General features: G+C 39.1%; 1 protein-coding gene across 1 annotated transcript in view; it reads right to left on the bottom strand.

Moving 5' to 3' along the window:
• AGK (acylglycerol kinase) overlaps positions 1-27,964 on the bottom strand; it is a 100,888-nt gene that overhangs the window by 24,620 nt on the left and 48,304 nt on the right. Inside the window, exons 6-9 of the mRNA XM_027538814.1 lie at positions 25,074-25,166; positions 23,449-23,481; positions 21,980-22,074; positions 17,226-17,295 (exon numbers count right to left, since the gene is read on the bottom strand). Of these exons, the coding sequence (XP_027394615.1) occupies positions 17,226-17,295; positions 21,980-22,074; positions 23,449-23,481; positions 25,074-25,166 (291 nt within the window). The remainder of the gene's footprint in view (positions 1-17,225; positions 17,296-21,979; positions 22,075-23,448; positions 23,482-25,073; positions 25,167-27,964) is intronic.

A 27,964-nucleotide genomic window follows, 5' to 3' on the forward strand; every position in this document is an offset into this window, starting at 1 on the left:
GATGACTAGCTAGAAGGCTGAATCAGTAGAAACCTCTCACCAAACAAAAATCCAGAACCAGACAGTTTCACTGGTAAATTTCATTAAACACTCAAAGGAGAATTAACACAAATCCTTCTCATACTCTCCCAAAAAACAGGAGGGATTTCTTCCAGACTGACGGTATGAGGCCAGCATTACCCTGATACCAAAATCAGACAAGGACAACGCAAGAAAATTAAAAGCCAATATTCCTGACAAATACAGATGTAAAAACCCTAAACAAAATATTAGCAAACCAAATTCAACCATACATTAAAGGGATAAGACCATGATGAAGTTAAGATTTATTCCATGGATGCAAGGATGGCTCAACATCTTCAAATCAGTCAGTGTGATTTGACACATTAACACAAAGGGTGAAAATCATACGTTCACCTCACTAGATGTAGAAAAAGTATGTGATAAAATTCAACACTAATTTATGATAAAAAGAAAACAAACCTCTCAATAAAGTGGCTATAAAGGGAACGCACTTAAGTATGGGATAAAATTCAACAATGATTTATGATTAAAAAAAAACTCAATAAAGTGGGTATAAAGGGAACACACTTCAACATAATAGAGGCCATATATGACAAGACCACAGCTAACATCCTATTCAACAGTAAAAAACTGAAACCCTTTTGTCTAAGATCTTGAACAAGAAAGACAAAGATGTCTACCCTCACCACTTTTATTCGATATAGTATTGGAAGTCTTAGCCAGAGGAATTAGGCAAGAACAAGAAATAAAGACATCCAAATTGGAAAGGAAGATGAAAAACTATCACTATTTACATATGACATGAGAGACGTAATAAACAAATTCAGTAAAGATGCAGGATACAAAGTCAATACACAAAAACCTGTAACATTTATATGCACTAATAACAAATCATCAGAAAGAGAAATAAAGAAAACAATCCTATTTACAACTGCATGAAAAAGAATAAAGTACCCAGGAATAAATTTAACCAAGGAGGTGAAATTTGAAAACTACGTGGCATTAATGAAAGATGCTGAAAGTGACACAAACAAATAAGAAGATCCTCTGTGATCCTGGACTGAAAAAATCATTGATGTTCAAATGTCCACACTACCCAAAGCAATCTATAGATTCAATGTAATCCCTATCAAAATTCCAATGACATTTTCAAAGAAACAGAATAATCCTAAAATTTTCATGGAACCACACACACACACACATAAATGCAAATAGCCAAAGCAATCCTGAGAAAGAAGAACAAAGCTGAAGGCATTACAATTCCCAGTTTCAAACAATATTACAAAAGTGGTAATGATTAAAACCGCATGGCATTTGCATAAAACCAGACACAAAAATCAGGAGAACAGACTTTAAAAGCCCAGAAATAAACCCACATATATACAGTCAATTAACTTGTGATAAAGGAGCCAAAAATATACAATGAGGAAAGGACAATGTCTTCAGTAAATGATGCTAGGGAAATTGGCAGTCATGTGCAGAAGAATGAAACTGGACCATTAGCTTATACCATATACAAAGATTAACTCAAAATGGATTAAACACCTGAAATAGAAGACCTGAAACAATAAATTCCTGTAAGAGAATGTAGAGGGTAAGCTTCTTGACATAAATCTTGGCAATGATTTCTGAATCTGATACCAAAAGCAAAAGCAACAAAAGCAAAAATAAATAAGTGGGGCTGCTGCTGCTGCTAAGTCGCTTCAGTCGTGTCCAACTCTGTGCGACCCCATAGACGGCAGCCCACCAGGCTCCCCCATCCCTCGGATTCTCCAGGCAAGAGTACTGGAATGGGTTGCCATTTCCTTCTCCAATGCATGAAAGTGAAAAGTGAAAGTGAAGTCGCTCAGTCGTGTCCGACTCTTCGCAACCCCATGGACTGCAGCCCACCAGGCTCCTCCATCCATGGGATTTTCCAGGCAAGAGTACTGGAGTCGGGTGCCATTGCCTTCTCCATAAGTGGGGCTACATCATACTAAAAAGCATCTGTATAGCAAAGGAAATCATCAACAAAATGAGAAGGTAACCAAATGATTGGGAGAAAATGTTTGCAAATCACATATCTGATAAGGGGTTAATATACAAAATATAAAGAACTCATACAACTCAATATGGGGAGGAGCTAAGATGGCAGAGGAGTAGGATGGGGAGAACACTTTCTCCCCCACAAATTCATCAAAAGAACATTTAAACGCCGAGTAAATTCCACAAAACAACTTCTGAATGCCGGCAGAGGACATCAGGCACCCAGAAAAGCAACCCAAGTCTTTGAAAGAAGAGAGAAGAAATACAGCTCCACCCACCAGAACACCAACACAAGCTTCCCTAACCAAGAAACCTTGACAAGCCACCTGTACAAACCCACACAGAGCAAGGAAACGCCACAATAAAGAGAACTCCACAAACTGCCAGAATACAGAAAGGACACCCCAAACTCAGCAATTTAAACAAGATGAAGAGACAGAGGAATACCCAGCAGATAAAGGAACAGGATAAATGCCCACCAAACCAAACAAAAGAGGAAGAAATAGGGAATCTACCTGATAAAGAATTCCGAATGATAGTGAAATTGATCCAAAATTTTGAAATCAAAATGGAATCACAGATAAATAGCTTGGAGACAAAGATTGAGAAGATGCAAGAAAGGTTTTAACAAGGACCTAGAAGAAATAAAAGAGAGTCAACATAAAATGAATAATGCAATAAATGAAATTAAAAACACTCTGGAGGCAACAAATAGTAGAATACCAGAGGCAGAAGATAGGATTAGTGAATTAGAAGATAGAATGGTAGAAATAAATGAATCAGAGAGGATAAAAGAAAAACGAATTAAAAGAAATGAGGACAATCTCAGAGACCTCCAGGACAATATTAATCGCTACAACATTCGAATCATAGGGGTCCCAGAAGAAGAAGACAAAAAGAAAGACCATGAGAAAATACTTGAAGAGATAATAGTTGAAAACTTCCCTAAAATGGGGAAGGAAATAATCACCCAAGTCCAAGAAACCCAGAGAATCCCAAACAGGATAAACCCAAGGCGAAACACCCCAAGACACATATTAATCAACTTAACAAAGAACAAATATTAAAAGCAGCAAGGGAAAAACAACAAATAACACACAAGGGAATTCCCATTAGGATAACAGCTGATCTTTCAATAGAAACTCTTCAAGCCAGGAGGGAATGGCAAGACATACTTAAAGTGATGAAAGAAAATAACCTACAGCCCAGATTATTGTACCCAGCAAGGATCTCATTCAAATATGAAGGAGAAATCAAAAGCTTTACAGACAAGCAAAAGCTGAGAGAATTCAGCACCACCAAACCAGCTCTCCAACAAATACTAAAGGATATTCTCTAGACAGGAAACACAAAAACAGTGTATAAACTCGAACCCAAAACAATAAAGTAAATGGCAACAGGATCATACTTATCAGTAATTACCTTAAATGTAAATGGGTTGAATGCCCCAACCAAAAGACAAAGACTGGCTGAATGGATACAAAAACAAGACCCCTACATATGTTGTCTACAAGAGACCCACCTCAAAACAGGGGACACATACAGACTGAAAGTGAAGGGCTGGAAAAAGATTTTCCATGCAAATAGGGACCAAAAGAAAGCAGGAATAGCAGTACTTATATCAGATAAAACAGACTTTAAAACAAAGGCTGTGAAAAGAGACAAAGATGGTCACTACATAATGATCAAAGGATCAATCCAAGAAGAAGATATAACAATTATAAATATATATGCACCCAACACGGGAGCACTGCAATATGTAAGACAAATGCTAACAAGTATGAAAGGAGAAATTAACAATAACACAATAATAGTGGGAGACTTTAATACCCCACTCACACCTATGGATAGATCAACTAAACAGAAAATTAACAAGGAAACACAAATGTTAAACGATACAATAGACCAGTTAGAACTAATTGATATCTATAGGACATTTCATCCCAAAACAATGAATTTCACCTTTTTCTCAAGCGCACATGGAACCTTCTCCAGGATAGATCACATCCTGGGCCATAAATCTAGCCTTGGTAAATTCAAAAAAATAGAAATCATTCCAAGCATCTTTTCTGACCACAATGCAGTAAGATTAGATCTCAATTACAGGAGAAAAACTATTAAAAATTCCAACATATGGAGGCTGAACAACATGCTGCTGAATAACCAACAAATCACAGATGAAATCAAAAAAGAAATCAAAATTTGCATAGAAACTAATGAAAATGAAAACACAACAACCCAAAACCTGTGGGACACTGTAAAAGCAGTCCTAAGGGGAAAGTTCATAGCAATACAGGCATACCTCAAGAAACAAGAAAAAAGTCAAATAAATAACCTAACCCTACACCTAAAGCAACTAGAAAAGGAAGAAATGAAGAACCCCAGGGTTAGTAGAAGGAAAGAAATCTTAAAAATAAAGGCAGAAATAAATGCAAAAGAAACAAAAGAGACCATAGCAAAAATCAACAAAGCCTAAAAGCTGGTTCTTTGAAAGGATAAATAAAATTGACAAACCATTAGCCAGACTCATCAAGAAACAAAGGGAGAAAAATCAAATCCATAAAATTAGAAATGAAAATGGAGAGATCACAACAGACAACACAGAAATACAAAGGATCATAAGAGACTACTATCAACAATTATATGCCAATAAAATGGACAACGTGGAAGAAATGGACAAATTCTTAGAAAAGTACAACTTTCCAAAACTGGACCAGGAAGAAATAGAAAATCTTAACAGACTCATCACAAGCACGGAAATTGAAACTGTAATCAAAAATCTTCCAGCAAACAAAAGCCCAGGTCCAGACGGCTTCACAGCTGAATTCTACCAAAAATTTAGAGAAGAACTAACACCTATCCTGCTCAAACTCTTCCAGAAAATTGCAGAGGAAGGTAAACTTCCAAATTCATTCTATGAGGCCACCATCACCCTAATCCCAAAACCTGACAAAGATGCCACAAAAAAAGAAAACTACAGGCCAATATCACTGATGAACATAGATGCAAAAATCCTTAACAAAATTCTAGCAATCAGAATCCAACAACACATTAAAAAGATCATACACCATGACCAAGTGGGCTTTATCCCAGGAATGCAAGGATTCTTCAATATCCGCAAATCAATCAATGTTATACACGTTAACAAATTGAAAAACAAAAACCATATTATTATCTCAATAGATGCAGAGAAAGCCTTTGACAAAATTCAACATCCATTTATGATAAGAACTCTCCAGAAAGCAGGAATAGAAGGAACATACCTCAACATAATAAAAGCGCTATATGACAAACCCACAGCAAACATTATCCTCAATGGTGAAAAATTGAAAGCATTTCCTCTAAAGTCAGGAACAAGACAAGGGTGCCCACTTTCACCATTACTATTCAATATAGTTTTAGAAGTTTTGGCCACAGCAATCAGAGCAGAACAAGAAATAAAAGGAATCCAAACTGGAAAAGAAGAAGTGAAACTCTCACTGTTTGCAGATGACATGATCCTTTACATTGAAAACCCTAAAGACTCCACCAGAAAATTACTAGAACTAATCAATGATTATAGTAAAGTTGCAGGATATAAAATCAACACACAGAAATCCCTTGCATTCCTATACACTAATAATGAGAAAACAGGAAGAGAAATTAAGGAAACAATTCCATTCACCATTGCAACGAAGAGAATAAAATACTTAGGAATATATCTACCTAAAGAAACTAAAGACCTATATATAGAAAACTATAAAACACTGGTGAAAGAAATCAAAGAGGACACTAATAGATGGAGAAATATACCATGTTCATGGATTGGAAGAATCAATATAGTGAAAATGAGTATACTACCCAAAGCAATTTATAGATTCAATGCAATCCCTATCAAGCTACCAACGCTATTCTTCACAGAGCTAGAACAAATAATTTCACAATTTGTATGGAAATACAAAAAACCTCGAATAGCCAAAGCTATCTTGAGAAAGAAGAATGGAACTGGAGGAAGTCAACCTCTACCTGACTTCAGGCTCTATTACAAAGCCACAGTTATCAAGACAGTATGGTACTGGCACAAAGACAGAAATATAGATCAATGGAACAAAATAGAAAGCCCAGAGATAAATCCACACACATATGGACACCTTATCTTTGACAAAGGAGGCAAGAATATACAATGGATTAAAGACAATCTCTTTAACAAGTGGTGCTGGGAAAACTGGTCAACCACTTGTAAAAGAATGAAACTAGAACACTTTCTAACACCATACACAAAAATAAACTCAAAATGGATTAAAGATCTCAACGTAAGACCAGAAACTATAAAACTCCTAGAGAAGAACATAGGCAAAACACTCTCCGACATACATCACAGCAGGATCCCCTATGACCCACCTCCCAGAATATTGGAAATAAAAGCAAAAATAAACAAATGGGACCTAATTAAACTTAAAAGCTTCTGCACAACTAAGGAAACTATTAGCAAGGTGAAAAGACAGCCTTCAGAATGGGAGAAAATAATAGCAAATGAAGCAACTGACAAACAACTAATCTCAAAAATATACAAGCAACTCCTACAGCTCAACTCCAGAAAAATAAATGACCCAATCATAAAATGGGCCAAAGAACTAAATAGACATTTCTCTAAAGAAGACATACAGATGGCTAACAAACACATGAAAAGATGCTCAACATCACTCATTATCAGAGAAATGCAAATCAAAACCACTATGAGGTACCATTTCACGCCAGTCAGAATGGCTGCGATCCATAAGTCTACAAGCAATAAATGCTGGAGAGGGTGTGGAGAAAAGGGAACTCACTTACACTGTTGGTGGGAATGCAGACTAGTACAGCCACTATGGAGAACAGTGTGGAGATTCCTTTAAAAACTGGAAATAGAACTGCCTTATGATCCAGCAATCCCACTGCTGGGCATACACACTGAGGAAACCAGAAGGGAAAGAGACACGTGTACCCCAATGTTCATCGCAGCACTGTTTATAATAGCCAGGACATGGAAGCAACCTAGATGTCCATCAGCAGATGAATGGATAAGAAAGCTGTGGTACATATACACAATGGAGTATTACTCAGCCATTAAAAAGAATACATTTGAATCAGTTCTAATGAGATGGATGAAACTGGAACCTATTATACAGAGTGAAGTAAGCCAGAAAGAAAAACACCAATACAGTATACTAACGCATATATATGGAATTTAGAAAGATGGTAACAATAACCCTGTGTACGAGACAGCAAAAGAGACACCAATGTATAGATCAGTCTTATGGACTCTATGGGAGAGGGAGAGGGTGGGGAGATTTGGGAGAATAGCATTGAAACATGTATAATATCATGTATGAAATGAGTTGCCAGTCCAGGTTCGATGCACGGTATTGGATGCTTGGGGCTGGTGCACTGGGACGACCCAGAGGGAGGATAGGGGAGGGAGGAGGGAGGAGGGTTCAGGATGGGGAACGTGGGTATACCTGTGGCGGATTCATTTCGATATTTGGCAAAACTAATACAATATTGTAAAGTTTAAAAATAAAAAAAAATAAAAAAAAAGAACTCATACAACTCAATAGAAAAAAAGAAGCAATCGAATTGAAAAATGGGCAAAGCATAGGAACAGACATACTGATGGCCAATAGGAAGCCCAGCATCATTAATCAGAAAAGGCAAATCAAACACAGTGAGATAACACCTCACATCTATTGGAAAGGCTATTATCAAAAAGATAAGAAAACAAATGCTGTTAAGAATGCAAAGGAAAGGGAACCTTTGTGAATGCTGGTGGGAATGTAAATTTGTGCATTCACTATGGAAAACAGTGAAGCCCCTTCCCTGGTGGCTCAGACGGTAAAGCATCTGCCTGTAGTGCGGGAGACCCGGGTTCGATCCCTGGGATGGGAAGATCCCCTGGAGAAGCAAATGGTGACCCACTCCAGTACTCTTGCTTGGAAGATTCCATGGACTGAGGAGCCTGGTAGGCTATAGTCCATGGGGTTGCAAAGAGTCGGACACCACTGAGCGACTTCACTTTCACTTTATGGAAAACAGTAGGGAAGTTCCTCAAAGGATTAAAAATAGAACTATCATGTGCCCAAGCAAATCCACTTCTAGGTATTTATCCAAAAACAAAACACTCACTCAAAAGATATACACACCCCATGCTCACTGCATCATCATTAACAATAGCCAAGGTACACAAACAACTTAAGTGTCCACTGACAGATGAATGGATCAACTGTGGCACATGCACACACACACATGCAGACATGCTCAATGTTTATTATTCAGTCATAAAATAAGGAATGAAATCTTGCCATTTGGGATAACATGGATGGACCTTGAGGGCATTAGGCTAAATGCAGTAAGTCAGAGGAAGAAAAATACTGTATGATCTCTCTTACATGTAGAATCATTAAAAAAACAAACAAACCTAACAACTACAAAAAAAAAACAAGCTCCTAGATGATACAGAAACCAGACTCATGGTTCACACAGGTAGGAAGTAGTGGGTGGGAAGTTTTTTTTAATGCAATATAACTATCTTTTTTGATTCAGCATATATACATATGTATATCTGTATATACATCTATATCTATATGAAGCCTGGATTATTTTATCTATTCATTATAATTTTTGCAGAAATACATAGGAGGTTCTCAACAGTGACCTAAGCACTATATAGGATTCAAAGAGAATGAACAAGGCTGAATCATACAGTATTGGGACTAGGGAAGATGCATGCTAATTAAAAAGAGAGAAACAAACCAGGTCCCTCAACTGAGGAAGAATACTAGATTACAATACAACAAGTGCATACCACAGTGATTTCACCAGTCCTTCTCCTAAAAGGAATGAAAAAAAAAAAAAAAAAAGAACCTGGATTAGGGAGGTTGGAGAGGAGAGGAGAGAGAAAGGAAAGAAACAAGAGGAGAAAGAGTGCTCTAGCCTAAGGGAGAGAAACAGCACTACGTGAATAGTACGCTGTATCCACGGGGACATTTCCCAAATGTCTTTTAAGATCTTAAGTGTTACATATGATGATGATGATTCTGATGTCAGAAGATTCCATGCTGAAATAGGTTGGGAAATAGCAAACATATTTGGCTTGAAACAAGTTATGTTGACCGCAGTTCTTCTTAGAGTCTTTCATATGTTAACGTACATTATAAATTTCCAGAAGGAGAAATACAATACACAGTTTTCCTGAATCATTTGTGCAGCCCTCTCTGGAAAGACATCCTGCATAAGTATAATATATTCCTTGGGGAAATGTAGTAGAGGCAAGAAGTTCTGAGATAAGTACTCAAGATTTCCTGACTGGTGCTCTAAAACCACTTTCCCTTTCTTCATGTGGGGGAAGAATTTGGGGACTATTCTGTTAAGACTAACTGAAAAGCCTTGTAACCTTAAGGTTCCACAGACCTGAGGTGCTGTTCTAGCAAGTGGTATAAAGGGCTCTGGACAATAGGAAAGGAGTGTGAAGAGTCTAGAGAAGCAGATGGGTACAGAGCCTTCAGGATTAGAAGAGGTCTGAGGCGCAGTAGCGAAGAGACTGGTCCCAGTTAGAGAACACATGAGTTCGGCAAAAACAAGCAAGGTCAAATGGACAGAGTGGAAGCCAACAGACAAAGCATCACTGTATCTTAGGTCAGTGAAGGTCTGGCTGACAGGTTATGAAATAGAGAGGTCACAAAACAAGAATGGATACAGAAAGATGGTGCAGAGCCAGATCTTAGCAGCAGAGGAGACATGCTGCACCAAGTCAGAGGCTCCCCTGGACAGAGTGACTCCCTGCATGGAATGGCCTTGTGCTCTGCAGAGGAAAGTAACTAACTGGGAGAGCCGGCTGGAACAGAACAGTGAAAAGAAAACAATCCTGGTCAACCAGACAGCTGCCCAATATAGGAATCTTAGGGATTTTAGATGAAGAAAAAGAAGCAAGGCAAAGAAAATGAAAGTGGCTCAGTCATGTCCGACTACACAGTCCATGGAATTCTCCAGGCCAGAATATTTCCCAACCCAGGGATCGGACCCAGGGTCTCCTTCTCCAGGGGATCTTCCCACAACCCAGGGATCAAACCTAGGTCTCCCGCATTGCAGGCGGATTCTTTACCAGCTGAACCGTAAGGGAAGCCCAAGAATACTGGAGTAGGTAGCCTATCCGTTCTCCAGCAGATCTTCCCTATCCAGGGATCAAACTGGGGCTCTCTTGCATTGCAGGTGGATTTTTTTTTTTTTTTACCAACTGAGCTATCAGGGAAGCCCAGGGTAGAAGGAGCTCTAAAGCAGTCCTAAGCATCATCATATGAGAAGGATCTGCACTGGGGCTTTCACAGAAAGGAGCCATGTGATGAGCCAGGAATGACAGAGTGGGGAAGGGTGGGGAGCTTCTCACTGCCTGCCCCACCCTCCTCATTTGGTTCTGGGTTGGCAGAGTCTGAGTGAAACCGAAAGACCAAAAATAAAGAACCAGAAAGAATTTCATAAATCTTTCCCGTAGTTACTTTAAAGTCAAGTTCAAGGCACTGTAGATATCTATGTGGGACAGGAAAACAGTGATCCCCCCTGGACAAAGCACTGAAGGAAAAAGCAATGGCCCATAAGACAGAGAATCCTTATTTTGTCTCCAGCACAGCTAGTCTATGATCAGATAACCCTTTATTCCTTAATCTGTCCCATGAAGACACTAATACACGTCTTGCCTCTCTCACTGAGTTAGAGGACCTAAGGAGATGCGAACTCACACTCCACAATGAAAATATAAAGCACTGTTAGAGCTTCTAAGGGCCATTTTTTAATCTTTGGAGAATCTTCCATTATATGTTTAACTGTGTTTCAGTTTGTTTTTTAAAAGAAGAGGAATCTGGTATCAGGCTTCATCTATAATGCTTTCCAGCATATTTTGAAAGCAATTTCCAGAAATAAAGAAAAAAGAAAAAGACAAATTCCGCCTAGCTGGGTGCCTCAGAAACCACAGTAGGGGCTACTGTACTTTGTTTTCTAGGAATTGATTTTAAAAGTTTTCTGCTTCCCGGGGTGTGTTACCAATATAAAGAGGCTGTGGTAAATTTGACTCTGGTTTTATCAATTCACAGAATTGGTATATTTGAAAGAAAAAGATAAAGGAGACGAGATATTGAAATGCAAGCACAGTCAAGAATTTCCAGTTAAATCCTAATTATTTTAGAATGTACAACTTCTCCCACATAAAAGAGAAGCAGTAACTCACTCAGTTATTAAGAGATCTACCCTGATGCATTCCTTTGATAGTAACAATATTTTAGAATAATATCTTCATAGATGCTGATCTGTAGTTTCCTTTTCTAGCCTAACATTTCTCTCAGTACCTTTTGTGAAAACAATTAAGCTTTATTAGATGCTGAAGAATCAATTGCAACTTAAATCACTCTTACCCTGACCAGCAAGGTCACAGTGGAGAGTGCAGATGTCACTGCATAAAGAACAAGGAAAATAAAAGGAAAACAGACTGCAACCTCACGGGCTCATCAACTGTAACAAGCACATAACAAACGCTATAGAACAAGAGTGCCTTTTAGGGCTGAAGCTTGGAATCGTGACACAGCGTGGAGCCTTCCACAGAGACTTGGAAACCTGCATGAATATAAAATGTGCATAACCTTTAGAGGACAACCTGAATGTAGCTGGTACATTTTTAAGGCCAAATCTGAGTAAAGTATGAGGGATTCACTGTTTACAGGATTATTTGGCGGGGGGTGGGGGGATGGGGAGAAATACAGATGACAAAGGAACAGATACTTAACTGCTATCAAGCGAGAGTATCTTTTCAATTTCCAGGAATTGAACCCTTTTTAGAAGATTCTGATCAAGAACCTACAATAGCTGTTGGGGCTTCTTCCCTCCAAACTTTCACCTTTGGTAAGATGTCAAACCAAAAAACTTTTTGTATGTGCAATGAACACCATTTTTACCTCACACTCAGCTTCACCATGCCAACATTTCCTTGTATTAGCTTTATCTGTGTACAAGAAACTGCAGACTTCATGACATTTCACTCAAAAAATTTCAGCATGTGTCTCCTAAGAAAAAGGATGTACCCAGACATAACCATAACACCATGGCACCATATATCATCCATATTAAAATATCGCTGGTATCTTTTATACCTGACACTATTTTTTCTTTTTCTAATCCAAGATCTCATATCTTAATTATGATATTTCTTTAGTTTTCCTTAACTGCTCAAGATTAAATCTTCTAAAAGAAGATTTCATGACACTGATATTTTTGAAGAAGCCAAATCAGTGGTTGCTTCTAGAATGTCCTACAACTTGGATTTGATTGTTTTCTCAAGATTAGAGTCAGTTACATTAAGATTAATGTTTTAGGCAAGACACTACATAGGTGATGCTGTGTCCTTCTCAATGTATCATATCAGGAGGCAGATGATGTTCATCTGTCCCATTACTGGTGATGCTGTTTGATCACTTGGATAAGGTGGTGTATGCTAGATCTCTCTATGATAAAGGTGTTTTTTCCCTTTGTAATGATTAAGTACAGTAATCTGGCATAATATTTGTTTCTCAACAACCTTCTATTCAATGTGTGCAGCATCCACTGATGATCTCTGCTTGAATTACTTCGTTAGTGACTGCCAAACGGTAATTCTCTAACTCTGTCATAACTTACACAATTTGGTGATTCTTCTGTAATATGACTGTAGCTTCAGGATTGATCATTTTTATTTAATGTATTATAATCCACTAGCATTACTCTTTTTGATGTTCAAACTGCCCCAAAAGTGGTTAGTAGGATACCATCGAAATAGCTGATAAAAGGAGAGAAACAAAAGGCAAAAGAAAGAAGGCAAGACACACCCATCTGAATGCAGAGTTCCAAAGAACAGCCAAGGAGTGGTAAGAAAGCCTTCCTCAGCGATCAACGCAAAGAAATAAGAGGAAAACAATAAAATGAGAAAGACTAGAGATCTCTTCAAGAAAATCAGAGATACCAAGGGAACATTTCATGCAAAGATGGGCACAATAAAGGACAGAAATGGTATGGACCTAACAGAAGCAGAAGATATTAAGAAGAGGTGGCAAGAATACACAGAAGAACTGTACAAAAAAGATCTTCACGACCCAGATAATCACGATGGTGTGATCACTCACCTAGAGTCAGACATCCTAGAGTATGAAGTCAACTGGGCCTTAGGAAACATCACTACAAACAAAGCTAGTGGAGGTGATGGAATTCCAGCTGAGCTATTCCAAATCCTAAAAGATGATGCTGTTAAAGTACTACACTCAATATGCCAGCAAAGCCACTGCTGTTTTCCAAATTTGGCCACAGCAGTGGCCACAGGAAAAGGTCAGTTTTCATTCCAATCCAAAAGAAAGGCAATACCAAAGAATGTTCAAATTACCACACAACTGCACTCATCTCACACACTAGCAAAGTAATGCTAAAAATTCTCCAAGCTAGGCTTCAACTGTACATGAACCAAGAACTTCAAGAGGTTCAAGCTGGATTTAGAAAAGGTAGAGGAACCAGAGATCAAATTGCCAATATCCACTGAATCACAGAAAAAGCAAAGAGAATTCCAGAAAAACATCTATTTCTGCTTCACTGACTATGCTAAAGCCTTTGACTGTGTGAATCACAACAAACTGTGGAAAATTCTTAAAGAGATGGGAATATCAGACCATCTTACCTGGGAATCCTGCATGCAGGTCAAGAAGCAACAATTAGAACTAAACATGGAACAGCAGACTGGTTCTGAATTGAGGAAGGAGTACGTCAAGGCTGTATACTGTCACCCTGCTTATTTAATGTAGATGCAGAGTAATGCCGGGTTGGATGAAGCACAAGCTGGAATCAAGATTGCTGGGAGAAATATCAAGAACCTCAGATATACAGATGACACCACCCTTATGGCAGAAAGTGAAGAGGAGCTAAAGAGCCTCTTGATGAAAGTGAAAGAGAGTGAAAAAGCTGGCTTAAATCTCAACATTCAAAAAACAAAGATCATGGCATCCAGTCCCATCACTTCATGGCCAATAGATAGGGCAACAATGGAAACAGTGACAGAGTTTATTTTCTTGGGCTCAAAAATCACTGCAGATGGTGTCTGCAGCCATGAAATTAAAATACACTTGCTCCTTGGAAGAAAACTTTGACAAACCTCGGCAGCATATTAAAAAGCAGAGATATTACAATTATTAATATGTAATACAGATATTACATATTACCTTTGCCGACAAAGGTCCATACAGTCAAAGCTGTGATTTTTCCAGTAGTTATATATGGATGCAAGATTTGGACCATAATGAAGGCTGAGCACAGAAGAATTGACACTTTTGAACTGTGGTGCTGGAGAAGACTCTTGAGAGTCTTGAACTCTCAAGACCCTTAAAATGCAAGATCAAACCAGTCAGTCCTAAAGGAAATCATTCCTATATACTCATTGAAAGGACTGATGCTGAAGCTCCAATACTTTGGCCACCTGATCAGATCAGATCAGTCGCTCAGTCGTGTCCGACTCTTTGCAACCCCATGAATTGCAGCACGCCAGGCCTCGCTGTCCATCACCAACTCCCAGAATTCACTCAGACTCACATCCATCAAGTCAGTGATGCCATCCAGCCATCTCATCCTCTGTCGTCCCCTTCTCCTGCCCCCAATCCCTCCCAGCATCAGAGTCTTTTCCAATGAGTCAACTCTTCCCATGAGGTGGCCAAAGTACTGGAGTTTCAGCTTTAGCATCATTCCTTCCAAAGAAATCCCAGGGCTGATCTCCTTCAGAATGGACTGGTTAGATCTCCTTGCAGTCCAAGGGACTCTCAAGAGTCTTCTCCAACACCACAGTTCAAAAGCATCAATTCTTCAGCGCTCAGCCTTCTTCACAGTCCAACTTTCACATCTGTATATAACCACAGGAAAAACCATAACTTTCCTTCCAAGAAGTAAGCATCTTTTAATTTCATGGCTGCAATCACCATCTGCAGTGATTATGGAGCCCAGAAAAATGAAGTCAGCCACTGTTTCCACTGTTTCCCCATCTATTTGCCATGAAGTGATGGGACCAGATGCCATGATCTTCGTTTTCTGAATGTTGAGCTTTAAGCCAACTTTTTCACTCTCCTCTTTCACTTTCATCAAGAGGCTTTTTAGTTCCTCTTCACTTTCTGCCATAAGGGTGGTGTCATCTGCATATCTGAGGTTATTGATATTTCTCCCAGCAATCTTGATTCCAGTTTGTGTTTCTTCCAATCCAGCGTTTCTCATGATGTACTCTGCATATAAGTTAAATAAACAGGGTGACAATATACAGCCTTGACGTACTCCTTTTCCTATTTGGAACCAGTCTGTTGTTCCATGTCCAGTTCTCACTGTTGCTTCCTGACCTGCATACAAATTTCTCAAGAGGCAGATCAGGTGGTCTGGTATTCCCATCTCTTTCAGAATTTTCCACAGTTTATTGTGATCCACACAGTCAAAGGCTTTGGCATAGTCAATAAAGCAGAAATAGATGTTTTTCTGGAACTCTCTTGCTTTTTCCATGATCCAGCAGATGTTGGCAATTTGATCTCTGGTTCCTCTGCCTTTTCTAAAACCAGCTTGAACATCAGGAAGTTCACGGTTCACATATTGCTGAAGCCTGGCTTGGAGAATTTTGAGCATTACTTTACTAGAGTGTGAGATGAGTGAAATTGTGCAGTAGTTTGAGCATTCTTTGGCATTGCCTTTCATGATGAGCCAACTCATTGGAAAAGACCCTGATGCTGAGAAAGATTGAAGGCAGGAGGAGAAGGGGACGACAGTGGACAAACTGGTTGGGTGGCATCACCAACTCAATGGACGTGAGTTTGAGCAAGCTCTGGGACATAGTGAAGGACCGGGAAGCCTAGCGTTCGGCAGTCCAGGGGTTTGCAAAGAGTCGGACACGACTGAGTGACTGAACAACAATGAAGGACAGCATCAGGCTGGCTCCCGTGTCATTTCAGTGTTGTCCCCATTCTTTTTTGAGCAGTTCTTTGCCTTGTTCTTGCCCTGCCACTGAAAGACATCTCTGCACAGAGTGCTGCTAAGTTTTATTAGGGCATGCACTTAAGAGACCAAAATCTGGGCGCCAGGTATGCTCACTGCTGCTTGTTGTCACTGTCTCAAGCCCCTTCAGTGGGCAGAGCCAGCAAATGTATTTCTAGAATAATTCATGAGTTTACCTACAAATCACTAAGAAAATGTTAGGCCACCCAAAAGAAGACATAGGAAGCAACAGAGAACATTGTTCCCACCCTAAAGCTGAGAAAAAGCCTGATAATCTACAGAATCATAATTTTTCTTAAGCTCTTCAGAGAGCTGAGAATACAAGAAAACAAAATAACCTAAATTCCCAACAGAAGGCCCTCCAGAGGAGAGACAGGCCATGAGAAGGGTTCTGCCCATGGCAGAACATGAGATTAAGAGGCAGCCACTATAGAAACACCAACGATGAAACCAGGTGCTGTCCCACATGCTTTTATTCGCTCTTCTGGTACTCAAAACAACTGTATAAGATAAAAAAATTACTTGTGGGTCAAACATAATCAACAGAGGAACTAAAAATCATGATACAACTATATTGAGAGGCAATATAGAGGACTTCTGATACGTAAGAGAGGCCAAGAGATAAGGCCTAAAACTGATAAACTGAACTGTGTGTGCATGCTCAGTCGCTCTACCGTGTCTGACTCTTCGTGATCCTGTGGACCATAGCCCACCGGGCTTCTCTGTCCATCAATTTTTGCAGGCAAGAATACTGGAGTGGGTTGCCATTTCCTTCTCCAGGGGATCTTGCCAGCATAGGGATTGAACCCGTGTCTCTGGATCGGCAGGCAGGTTCTTTACCACCGCACCACCCGGGACGCCTCCTACACCAATTTCACGGGAAAATGGTTATGATGCAAATTTCAAGTTTTGTGGGGGGTTTTTAAACTGCAATTTTAAAAAGTAGCATCATAGGTATACTAATTAGTGGTAACAGCTAGAATAACCAGGTAAAATTATTTTCTATGTGGAGTTATACTTCAGATAGGAAAGGGTAAGATGAGGAATTGGTTTCATTCTAACATTATTTGAACTATTACATTTTATTTTTTTAAATATGTATTAGCTTGTCATTTTTTCTAACTCTGATGAGAAGACCTCCTTACCTTTATCTGTAAGACATCAAGTGGAACCGTCTCTCCTTTCACAATGGCAAGTGTAGCATCTGTAATATGTCTAAAAGGTAACAAGAAGGAAATTATTACGTTGTGAAGAATAAGCAGCAGTACCCCCAAGACACACACACCCACGTATACACACACTCACCACCCCCAAAACCATTCCTGCCCAGAGTACCAACAGATGAATCAGGAAAAAGACATATCCCTTCGAAATACCCCCAAGAAAACAGAATGAAGGAGTATAAAAGAATTGCTGATACACATAGAGTGGAAGGCTCTGATACAGACTCAAAAAGAAGGCTTCAGCAAAGAGAAGTTTATAGGAAGCACTGATCATTTATTTACTTCACACTTACTGAGGGTCTGCATTGTGTCCAACTCTTATCATTGGAAATTATGATAAATAAATAACATCTTTCATTCATTGTAACAAAGTCAAGCACTTCAAAAACCATACAGCTTTTTACTCTAATAATCTGAAGGATAACTAAAGGACAGGACTGGGCCTCCCTGGTTGGCTCAGTGGTAATGAATCCGCCTGCCAGCGCAGGAGACATGAATTCGATCCCCTGATTCAGGAAGATTCCAAATGCTGCAGAGCAACTAAGCCCATGTGCCCCAAATACCAAGCCTGTGCTCTAGAGCCAGGGAGCCGCAACTGCTGAGCTCGAGTGCCGCAAGTACTACAGCCGGTGTGCCCTGGAGCCCGTGTGCCCTGGAGCCCGTGCTGCACAAGAGAAGTCACCACGATGAGAAGTCCACATACCGCAACTAGAGAGCAGCCCCTACTTGCCCCAATTAGAGAGAAGTCCACATAGCAACAGAGACCCAGCACAGCCATAAATAAAAATAAACAATAACATTATTTTAAAAAAGAAAAAAAAGCAACTACGTATCTCTGGTGTGGGGATTACATTCAAAAAAAGAAAAAAATAATAAAGGCCAAGATTCGTTGAAGTTATTTTAGAAAAATATAATACTTCCTCAAAATATACACATTAGTGCTTGGATAACTTTCTGGGTTCCCTAGTAAGCAAGCTGAAACTTAATAAACAACCTCATTTACTTTCTCAAATTTCTCTTTATCCCATTTTCGCCTCCAAGACAGATGCTATGTGGGAAGCAGGTAGAAGTCTAGAAAATGAGATTCAATTTAGGAGAAAGCAAGATGCATGATCACCGGTTCAGATTAATTCGATATAAATATATTAATTTCAAAGGAAGTTATCAGAAAGAATCCTAAAGTTCCGTGCTTGCTCTGAGTGGTACCTAGCACATTAAGAGGTTTAAGAAGTGCTTTTGAGAGGCTGACCTTTAAAAAATGTTCTGACTGAAAAATGCCTTTCCATATTAATTTTTTTCAAAATTGCTTGGCAGAAGATGGTTAACATGCAACCTTAAATTTGTCATCCTCTGGCAATAATTGAAAGTTCTAAATAAAGCTGCCCTGTAGCATGGAACAGCTATTTTTTAGGCTTATTTATCGGCAACATTCCGAATTCAAAATTCCTTTTTCTTCTGTAGTAATTATGGTACAACAAATCTTGACAGCAATGCAAAAAGTAAAGCCTTGTTCTTTTAAATAGCCTCAGGCACCTGCCATGTTAAGAGGGTCTACAAAATTCTGAACCCAGGGCAGACCGACTTAATTACCTAAGAGCCCTGAGGCATGCTTATAAATTAAGTTTTAAAAATCTTCAAATTATAAATAGAAGCAGCAACAACATTAGTTTAACTACAGGGAAAATCAGCTCTCAAGACACTGAGGGCTATCTAAGGACTTGAGGGCGGGCGCCCAGCACAGACCCTGGCTTTGGATAGGTGAGGGATTCTCCCAGGAATGCCGTCTGCCTCTGCATTGCTGACATATTCGGTAACGCTGGCAAGCAGTTCGAATAATCTACACTGACAGGCGGAAAGAACAGCTATCACAAGTGATCAAGACCCGAACCAGACAGGATTTGTCTCTGACAAGCAAAAACGTTTAACTCACTGGGTGTCATATTTATTGTCCCTCCGAAATTCTAAACCAGGGGAAAATATACAGCAAAATGAAATGCCACGTTCGGCTGCAGGAAGACTGGTAAAGGACTGGATAGATGAAGACTTGAGGCATGAGGGACATTTTAATAAAGACCTGATATTAGTGTATGTCTACATTTATGCCTAATCTGTGATATATGGACCAAGGCTTTTATCTAAAACAAAGAACTGAATTGTTAAAAGATATAGGATGACTCCTAAAATTAAACAGCAGTAATAAATCCATAAAACCAGTCGATTCAAAATCCGCAAGCAGAACTGGACAGCCACACGCAGAAGAATGAAACTGCACCACTAGCTTACACCAGACGCAAAGATAAACTCAAAATGGTTTAAAGACCTGAATGTAGTAAGACCTGAAACCATAAAACTCCTAAAAGAAAAGAGGGTAAGCTTCTTGACGTAAGACTTGGTGATGATTTCTGAATCTGAAACCAAAAGCAACAAAAGCAAAAATAAAAAAGTGGGACTACATCATACTAAAAACCTTCTGGAGAGCAAAGGAAACCAGCAACAAAATGAAAAGGCAACCTGAGGAATGGGAGGAAATATTTGCAAGTCATATATTTGCTAAGTGGTTAATATCCAAAACATATAAATATCTCATACAACAGAGGAAAAAAAAAATGCACTTGAAAAATGACCAGATGATTGGAGCAGACATTTTTCCAAAGAAGACATACAGATGGCCACATGTACATGAAAAGATGGCCCGGAAGCATGAAACTTCAGGGAAAAGCAAATTGAAACACATAGAGATATCCCCTCATACCCGTGAGAACGGCTATTATCAAAAAGATAAGAAATAACAAGTGTTATGGAGGATGTGGAGAAAAGGGAACCCTTGTTCACTGTTGGTGGGAATGTTAAATTGATACAGCCACTGTGGAAAACAGTATGGAGATTCCTCAAAGAGTTAAAAATAGAACTACGATACAATTCAGCAAGGCCACTTCTAGCTATTTATCCAAAGAAAACAAAAGCACTAACTCTCAAGATATATGCACCATATTTGTTGCAGCATTATTTACAATAGCTAAGATATGGAAACAAGCCAAGTGTCCACTGACAGGTGAATGGATAGAGAATATGTGATACATGTATATGTTCGTGCACACACACAGTATTCAGCAATAAAAAAGAATGAAATTATGCCATTTGCAACAGCATGGATGAACTGGAGGGTGCTACGCTAAGTGAAGTTAAGTCAGACAGAGAAAGACAAATACTATATGATCTCACTTACATGTGGGTGGCATCTAATGACACGGAACAGATTGGTGTTTGTCAGAGGTGGGGTGAGAGAGGCGGGCAAAACAGGTGAAGGGGGTCAAAAGTTACAAAATAAGTAAGTTGTGGGGACGGAAGGTATAGCGTGGCAACTAATGCTAATACTGCGCTGTATGTCTGAAAGTTTTAAAGAGAGCATATCTTAAAAGCTCCCCTTGTAAGGGAAAAAATTCTGTAACTACTGTCGGGTGGCAGATGTCAACTACACTTACTGTGGTGATATACACATATTGAATCATTGTGTGGTACATCTGAGACGAATATATTGTTGTATGTCCATTACACTTTAAAAGAAAAATCCCAAAGCAGAAACAAAAAAATAATCCAAAACAGAAAATCACTTGCATATTGTTATTGTCATTGATTCGGAAGGTTATAAACAGAAATGCCTTGAGAATATTTCAGTTCATTCATTCAACAAACACTATTTATTGACCTCTCCAATGTGTCACAAAGCCTTAATGATCAGGCATTTAAAAAGGATAACCAACAAGGACCTACTGAATAGCACAGGGAACTCTGAGCAATGTTATGTGACAGCCTGGACAGGGGGTAGTTTGGAGGAGAAGAGATACATGTATATGCATGGCTAAGTCCCCTCACTGTTCACCTGAAATTATTAACAACATTGTTAATTGGCTATATCCTAATACAAAACAAAAAGTTTAAAAAATAAACAAAGATCAGGCAACTGACAATAAGAACCTGATAAGGATGTGTCCAAGATTCTATTTCTAATCAAAGTCACAACTCAAATTCAAGATTCCCATCTTCTTGAAAGACTCAATTTTTGTTTACATAATGCTTTCAAAAGAAAAGTGCAATGGTAACAATTTGCCTGACTCCTGAAGACAGTGGTAGACTCACAGCAATTTAATTTAGATGTCAGGGCTGCACTGCTTTCTGTCTACTCTCTCTGTACTGCCTTCTACTTTAGGCGTTCACTAAAGGAGGTAACTATATTTGGTTGTTTTAGCTCCTTATATTATCAAGGTAATGGAGCCAAGGCTGCTGGCTCGGTCTCCACGGGGGATTTGCTATTTGTCATCATGCATACTTAACGCAAACAAATGAGCACTGCGAATCTGTCTTCACCAGAGGATCTTACAGCACAAAGGCACACAAACAGTACGCCTGGATCAGCAAAGCTAACTTCATAAGAAAAAAAGGACATCAGTATTCATTGCCATACCTCACCTGGGGACTTAATATTAGATCACCAGGGTCCCACCACCCAACAGAGAAACTTCCCAATCAACCGAATGCTTGAACTCTGATCTCCTCCTCTTAATGATCTGAAGTTTCAGGCTAGCAAAACTCAAAAAGAAAACTGTATCACACATGCGGATCTGCCATTCCCAGGCTCTCTCACCCACAAATGCTACCATCCCACACTGACAACCTACTGGACTTTGTTTCCACTTTCGGCAAAGAGTGTCTGACTCAAACTACTGGTCTGGCCCAGTGGGATGAATCCGATGGGAATCTTACTGAAGGTAGCCTGGCGGGAAGAAAATGAGAGGGAAGTTTTATTGTTATGGTCAGAAAATGAGATTGAACAAAGAGGCACAGACGTGTCCATAAAACAAAGTAAGTGACCCTGGCCCTGCCTCCCTGTCTTCCTTCCCACGGCCCTAGACCAGCCATCATGCAATACTGAGGAAGCAGTTTCTAGAACAAGGCAGTTCATGAAAACAACAAAACTTCAAATTTGGAAGAAATACTTGAATATTCACTAATACCAATGGGTTGAAAGAAATTTGGTTAAGAAAATGAGTGTCTTGGATATTACGTAACTGCATGACTGTGACAGAGTATATTACGTTGCCACACTATTTGACAAAGTTGCAGATAAAATTCAATTTAAAAAGTCTAACATTGGTATAGTGACTGAGGACAGGTGAAACTGCCTTGTAAACTATTGCAAGTATAACCAAGGCTAAGAGAAAATGCAAGGTCAAATAGCAGAAGAATGGCATCGCAGAGGACTTAATTAAATGCTACAAATACTAATAGATACTGTAAGGTTCTAAAGACTATTTTGAGCTCAATCTATTATTACTCAGGGACTGTGAAGGATCTTCTTCCTTGTGGTTACTTTCTTTTTTCTTGTTGTATTTCTTATTTAAAATACTTTAAGTTATTGTAGAAAAGTGGATAAAATAATCTCACAACACCCATGTAACTAAGACTCAGATTTGGCAAATATTACATTTTGCCATATTTACTTCAGAGTTTTAAGAGAGAACTTGATGCAGATGCAGTTCAACTCCCTTCTCACCCTCTTCCTCTTTCCCTTCCCCCAAAGGAAACCAGCCATCCATCATCATAGACTTGGTACAATTCCTTTCCATCCACGTTATTATCCTTTGACTACACAGTTGATGCTTCCATCAACAGTATCTTTGTTCTCTGAATTTTAAAACTTTGGAGAAATGCATAACATGCTTTGGCAACCTGACTTTTTTATTGAATATTTTTTAGATTTACCACGTAGATGTTTGTAAGTCTAGTTCATTCATTTTAACTGTTGTGTGGCTTCCAACATATGAATATATCACGGTTTATTAATGAAAGAATCCTTTGAGAAAAAGATTTTATAAGGAAATTTTATAGTTTAAACAACTCTTGGTTAAAAAAAAAAAAAACAACATTGGATATTCTAGATTCCCAAAGCAGGAAAAGTCCGCCACGGGTTAATAAAAGTGTTCTATGACAGGCAGATTTTACTTTCTAAAATCCAAGGAAGCAAAACTTGTTCCCACCTTAAAACATGAAATAGGGAGGAAAGTAGGGAGGGAGTGAGGAAGGGAGGAATAAAGAAAGAGGAGTAAAGTAAAAGTCAAAATGCAATTATTCTTATTTTAAAGCTCACCTCATCTTCTCTTCGAAGAACTCCAGTAATAACCTAAAAATGTTTAAAAAAAATTATTATAAACACCTTGTAGTTCCTTTATCATAAAATAATTGGATTCAATTTTCATGGACCACAAACTTGTTCCTGTTTTCTTCCTAGAAACTATGTCAAAAGATGTATTGGTTCTTAAAACACAAACCATTCTCCAATAAGATCAGAGCTAAATTAGGTTTTATTCTTCACCTGGGATCAATAGGACTATAAAGACTAAGATAAAATAATTATGAAACCTCCACATTATATTAGCAAAATTATGTTTTAAGTTCGATAAGATGGGTCACTCAGAAGCCTGCTCTCAATAAAAGTTTCTTATCGATGAATACAAAGACAAGGGGAATTGTGTTCCCTCTATAAAAAGACATTTTTAATTTTAATTTTTATATAATTTACTTTTCACTTATAAACTATAATGCACAAGTCTTGTAAAAACTGTAAAAAATACCTGAAGAAAAAATACTTCCTCATTAACCCACCAGACATCATTAGTGAGTTGTTTACATTCTGTTACATTTCTCTCCAATTCCTTTTTTTTTTAATCAGGGCATAGTTTTATGACTAGATTATACCAGATACACAATTTGGTTATCTTTCTTAAAAACATTTTGTGAAGTCAAGGCCGACGCCAATCTTCTCCGCCATCTCCTGCCGCCCTGAACTTTGGGATGAAATGGGGCTCTGCTGTGGCCCACTTCATTCTTTGCTGGCATGCTATCTGTTTTCTTCACACTTCATTAAAAAGCCATAAAAACAATTACAAGATCATTAGCACAGCCTTTTTAAAGAAGCAGCTTACTAAGGCTCACATGGTTGCTAAATTAAACACAGGACAATGCCCTGCCTGCTGGGAGCTCTTGACCCACAAACACCAGGAAACCAGAGGCAGAGGCAAAAGGCAAGAAATGAGGTCCGGAGGCAGCGTCTACACAGGCCGGGCGACTGGGAGGGAGGGGCCCTGCACGGGGCTCTTCAGGGGCTTCCAACACACAATGAAGGGCCTGGTCTACTGCCCTGGAAGAGAAGAGCACTCCCAGGGCAATATGCTTACTGTCCCAGGCAAGCAATATGGAAAAGGGACTGCAGAACAAAGGCAGGACACACACTGGAACATGGAACCTCTGCCTCTAAAGGCACCATTGGGAGGTAACACTGCCTAGGATGGAAATGATGTGAGAATGGACACAGGCCTTCTTTTAAAAAGGGAATCACTATTTAAGTTTTACAAGAAACCTTCCCATAATTGAAACTACAATTCCATAATAAATAGGGCTACTGCAGAAGAGTCGTTAAAATGTAAAAAGCATTTCACACCCAGCACCATTCTGTACCGTTTTATTCCACTTTATCTACCTTCAATTTGATAGAACAAAAACCTTTCTATGTGCTGGGTTCAGAATTTATACAAAACAATGAAATAAAAGGAAAAATGTAATGCTATGCTTGCTTCACAGAGAAAACAATCCTAGAAAGAATGGATTACCAAGAAATCATTTCCTTAAACGATAATCACTTTATGCCCCCGCTCTAAGATCTCACTTCTATTTTCCTCATTTTCAAAATGGCTCCAGACAGAAAAGTGGCCATACCTCTTGCAAAGTCCCGTCACCTCCAGCAACAATGATCACATCTGTGTTTTCCATCAGTTCCAGGAGTTTCTTGGCCTGGCCCTCATAATCTGTCTGCAATACAAAGAAAGCCTTTGGTAAATGTATCATCCCTAGAGCTGCAAGGCCAAAGGTCTAAACATGTAGAAGTTTCTTTACAGTTTTACACTGAATCTTTTCTTAAATTCATAATTGATGCATATGAAAAACTAAATATCTGCTAAAGCAACTAGTTATGGTTTTTATAGTTTTATATGTTTAGAGCTGGAAGGGACCTCAGAAACCATCTAGTCAGCTCCTTGCTTTAAAAATAAAATTCACACTCAAACTGATGTGTCTCAGTTACAGTTAGCCAATCAGGGGACTCATTTTCAGTCCAGTGCAGATTTTACTATTCATTTATCCAATGACTTTCATCTGAAAGCAAGAAGTCAAATGTATACGCAAATAAGGAGAAACAGATATAATGAAAAGAGCACAGATTTGAGAGCCCAAGAGACCCAGATTAAACCCCAACTCTATTTTTAGCTGAGTGGCTTTAAACCCTCCAGATCTTAATTTCCTTATCAATGAAATCATGTGTACTAGAAGAAAGGGTAAGAGATTTCTCGTGCAAAGCAAACAGTAAGGTACCTGTTCTTAACTGGTACTGTGTAAATAACGGCTTCCCCAGTGGCTCAGCTGGTAAAGAACCCGCCTGCCAACGCAACAGACGCAGATTCAATCTCTGGGTCGGGAGGATCTCCTGAAGAAGGAAATGGCAATCTGCTCCAGTATTCCTGCCTGGAAAATTCCATGGATAGAGGAGCCTGGTGGGCTACAGTCCATGGGGTTGCATAGAGTTGGACACGACAGAGTGACTAAAACCAAATACTGGATTTTAATAGATGTAAAGGTAATGCAATTAATAATAAGGAAACAATATCTCCTGTGGACATTTTACTAGCCAAACTAATAGGCAAAAATTAAGAGACTTGAGGTTTCAGATGGGCTAAAGCACCCAGCCATAGTCAACACAGAAAAGAAAATGAAGTCCCTACACTAACATCCTCTCATCTCATGAAGTACGGTTCTACTTCTATCCTGAAAAACTCAAAGACTGGCTTTGTAGTTATACATTTGCAAACACATCTTTTTTCACACTTAACAGCTTATTAGAAAGGATTTAGATGAACAAATGAAGAGGTACCCGGGGCAAACTGTGTGGAGAGGGGCATCCCATGCCCTCTGGTACACCACTTCTCAGATCTCCACAGGTTCACCAGCCCTGAAGCTCTCTGAACCCTGTCCCTTCGGATTTTTATGTTGGTTTCATTACATACCCATGGTTGATTAAATTGTTGCCCTCTAGTGGTTGAGCTCAATCAATCCAAATATTTCATTAAAAAAAAAAAGAATATATGTTGATCCTAATTTAAAAGGAGGCTTTGTAAACATCCCGAAATAGGTGACCACTGGTAATCTGCAAGGGTTCTCCAAGAACAAGGCTCTCAGACTATTCTCATCTTTGACAGATTACTAGATAAGAAGATATGGGAATCCAAACAGACATTCTATCTGGTCCTCAGCAAGGCACCTGGCAAGCTATTTGATAATATCCTTGGGAACAAGGTGGAGATAAATGGGAACAATACTCTGGGATACAAATGGGTGAACTGATTACCAAGTGAACATCTATGCTCTAAGTAACATGCCCCCAGGGGAGGAACATCAAATTGTAGGCAGATTCCTGATGACATTTTTTTAGGGCTCTCCATTCAGCCTTTTCCTGCATAACACTTGATCAACAAGGAGAGGAAAGGTCATTTACTGAATATATAAGTGACACAAACCTGACAATTTTGCCCTTCCTGACTTCTCCAACCTCATCCTCTCTGCCTGTCTCTCCTTGCTCATCCTCCTCTAACTACACTGGCCTTCTAACTCTTCCTCAAACACCCACAAATACTCTGAAGAGCCTCTGAACGTGCAGCATGCTGGCCCTGGATCCTCTCCCTCGCCCACCTGCATGACTCACATTTCCTCCAGGTCTCTTTCAAAGGGCATCTTATAAGACCAGCCTTCTTTGGCTTCCTGGACTAAACTAACACCCCCATTACTTTTCTTATCCTTCTTGACTTTTCCTCTTGGCACTCACCACCACCTGACAAATCTTAAGTTTTTTTATATACGTTTATCATGTGCATCCCTTCTTTTCCCACTTTAGAATTTCTCTGAGGGCAGACAGGGAAAATGTTTTGTTCAGACTGTATCCTCAATACCTAGAACAGAGTTTACTTTATAGGAGGTGCTGTGGTTGTTTAGTTGCTAAGTAGTGTCTGACTCTTTGTGACCCCATGGACTGCAGCCCACGAGGTTCTTCTGTCCATGGGATCTCCCAGGCAAGAATACTGGAGTGGGTTGCCATTCTCTTTTCCAGGGGATCTTCCCGACCCACGGATCAAACCCACATCTGATGAGTTGGCACGTGGATTCTTTACCACTGGGCCACCTGGGGTACTCAAATATTTGCAAGAAAAAGTGAAAAATAGGAATGAGTACAGGAATGAAAGAACCAAAATTTCAAAAGACACTGACATATTTAACAGACCATAATTTAAAAGAGTACATTAATACGGATGATATATTTGAGGCTCTAACCTTAAGAGGAAAATTCTAAATGCACCAAAGAGAAAGGAGAAAGAGTGGCCTAAGGATGCAAAAAACTCAAATTTTATACCTTTCATAAAAATTAACTCAAAATGGATCACAGATCTAAATGCAAATAAAAAACTATAAAATCGCTAGAAAATAACATAGTTGAGGATCTAGATGATCCTGGGTTTGGTGATGAGTCTTTAAATAAATCATCAAAAGCAACCCTAAAAGAAAAA

Source organism: Bos indicus x Bos taurus, chromosome 4 (assembly GCF_003369695.1).
Source record: "Bos indicus x Bos taurus breed Angus x Brahman F1 hybrid chromosome 4, Bos_hybrid_MaternalHap_v2.0, whole genome shotgun sequence".
Lineage (NCBI taxonomy): Eukaryota > Metazoa > Chordata > Mammalia > Artiodactyla > Bovidae > Bos > Bos indicus x Bos taurus.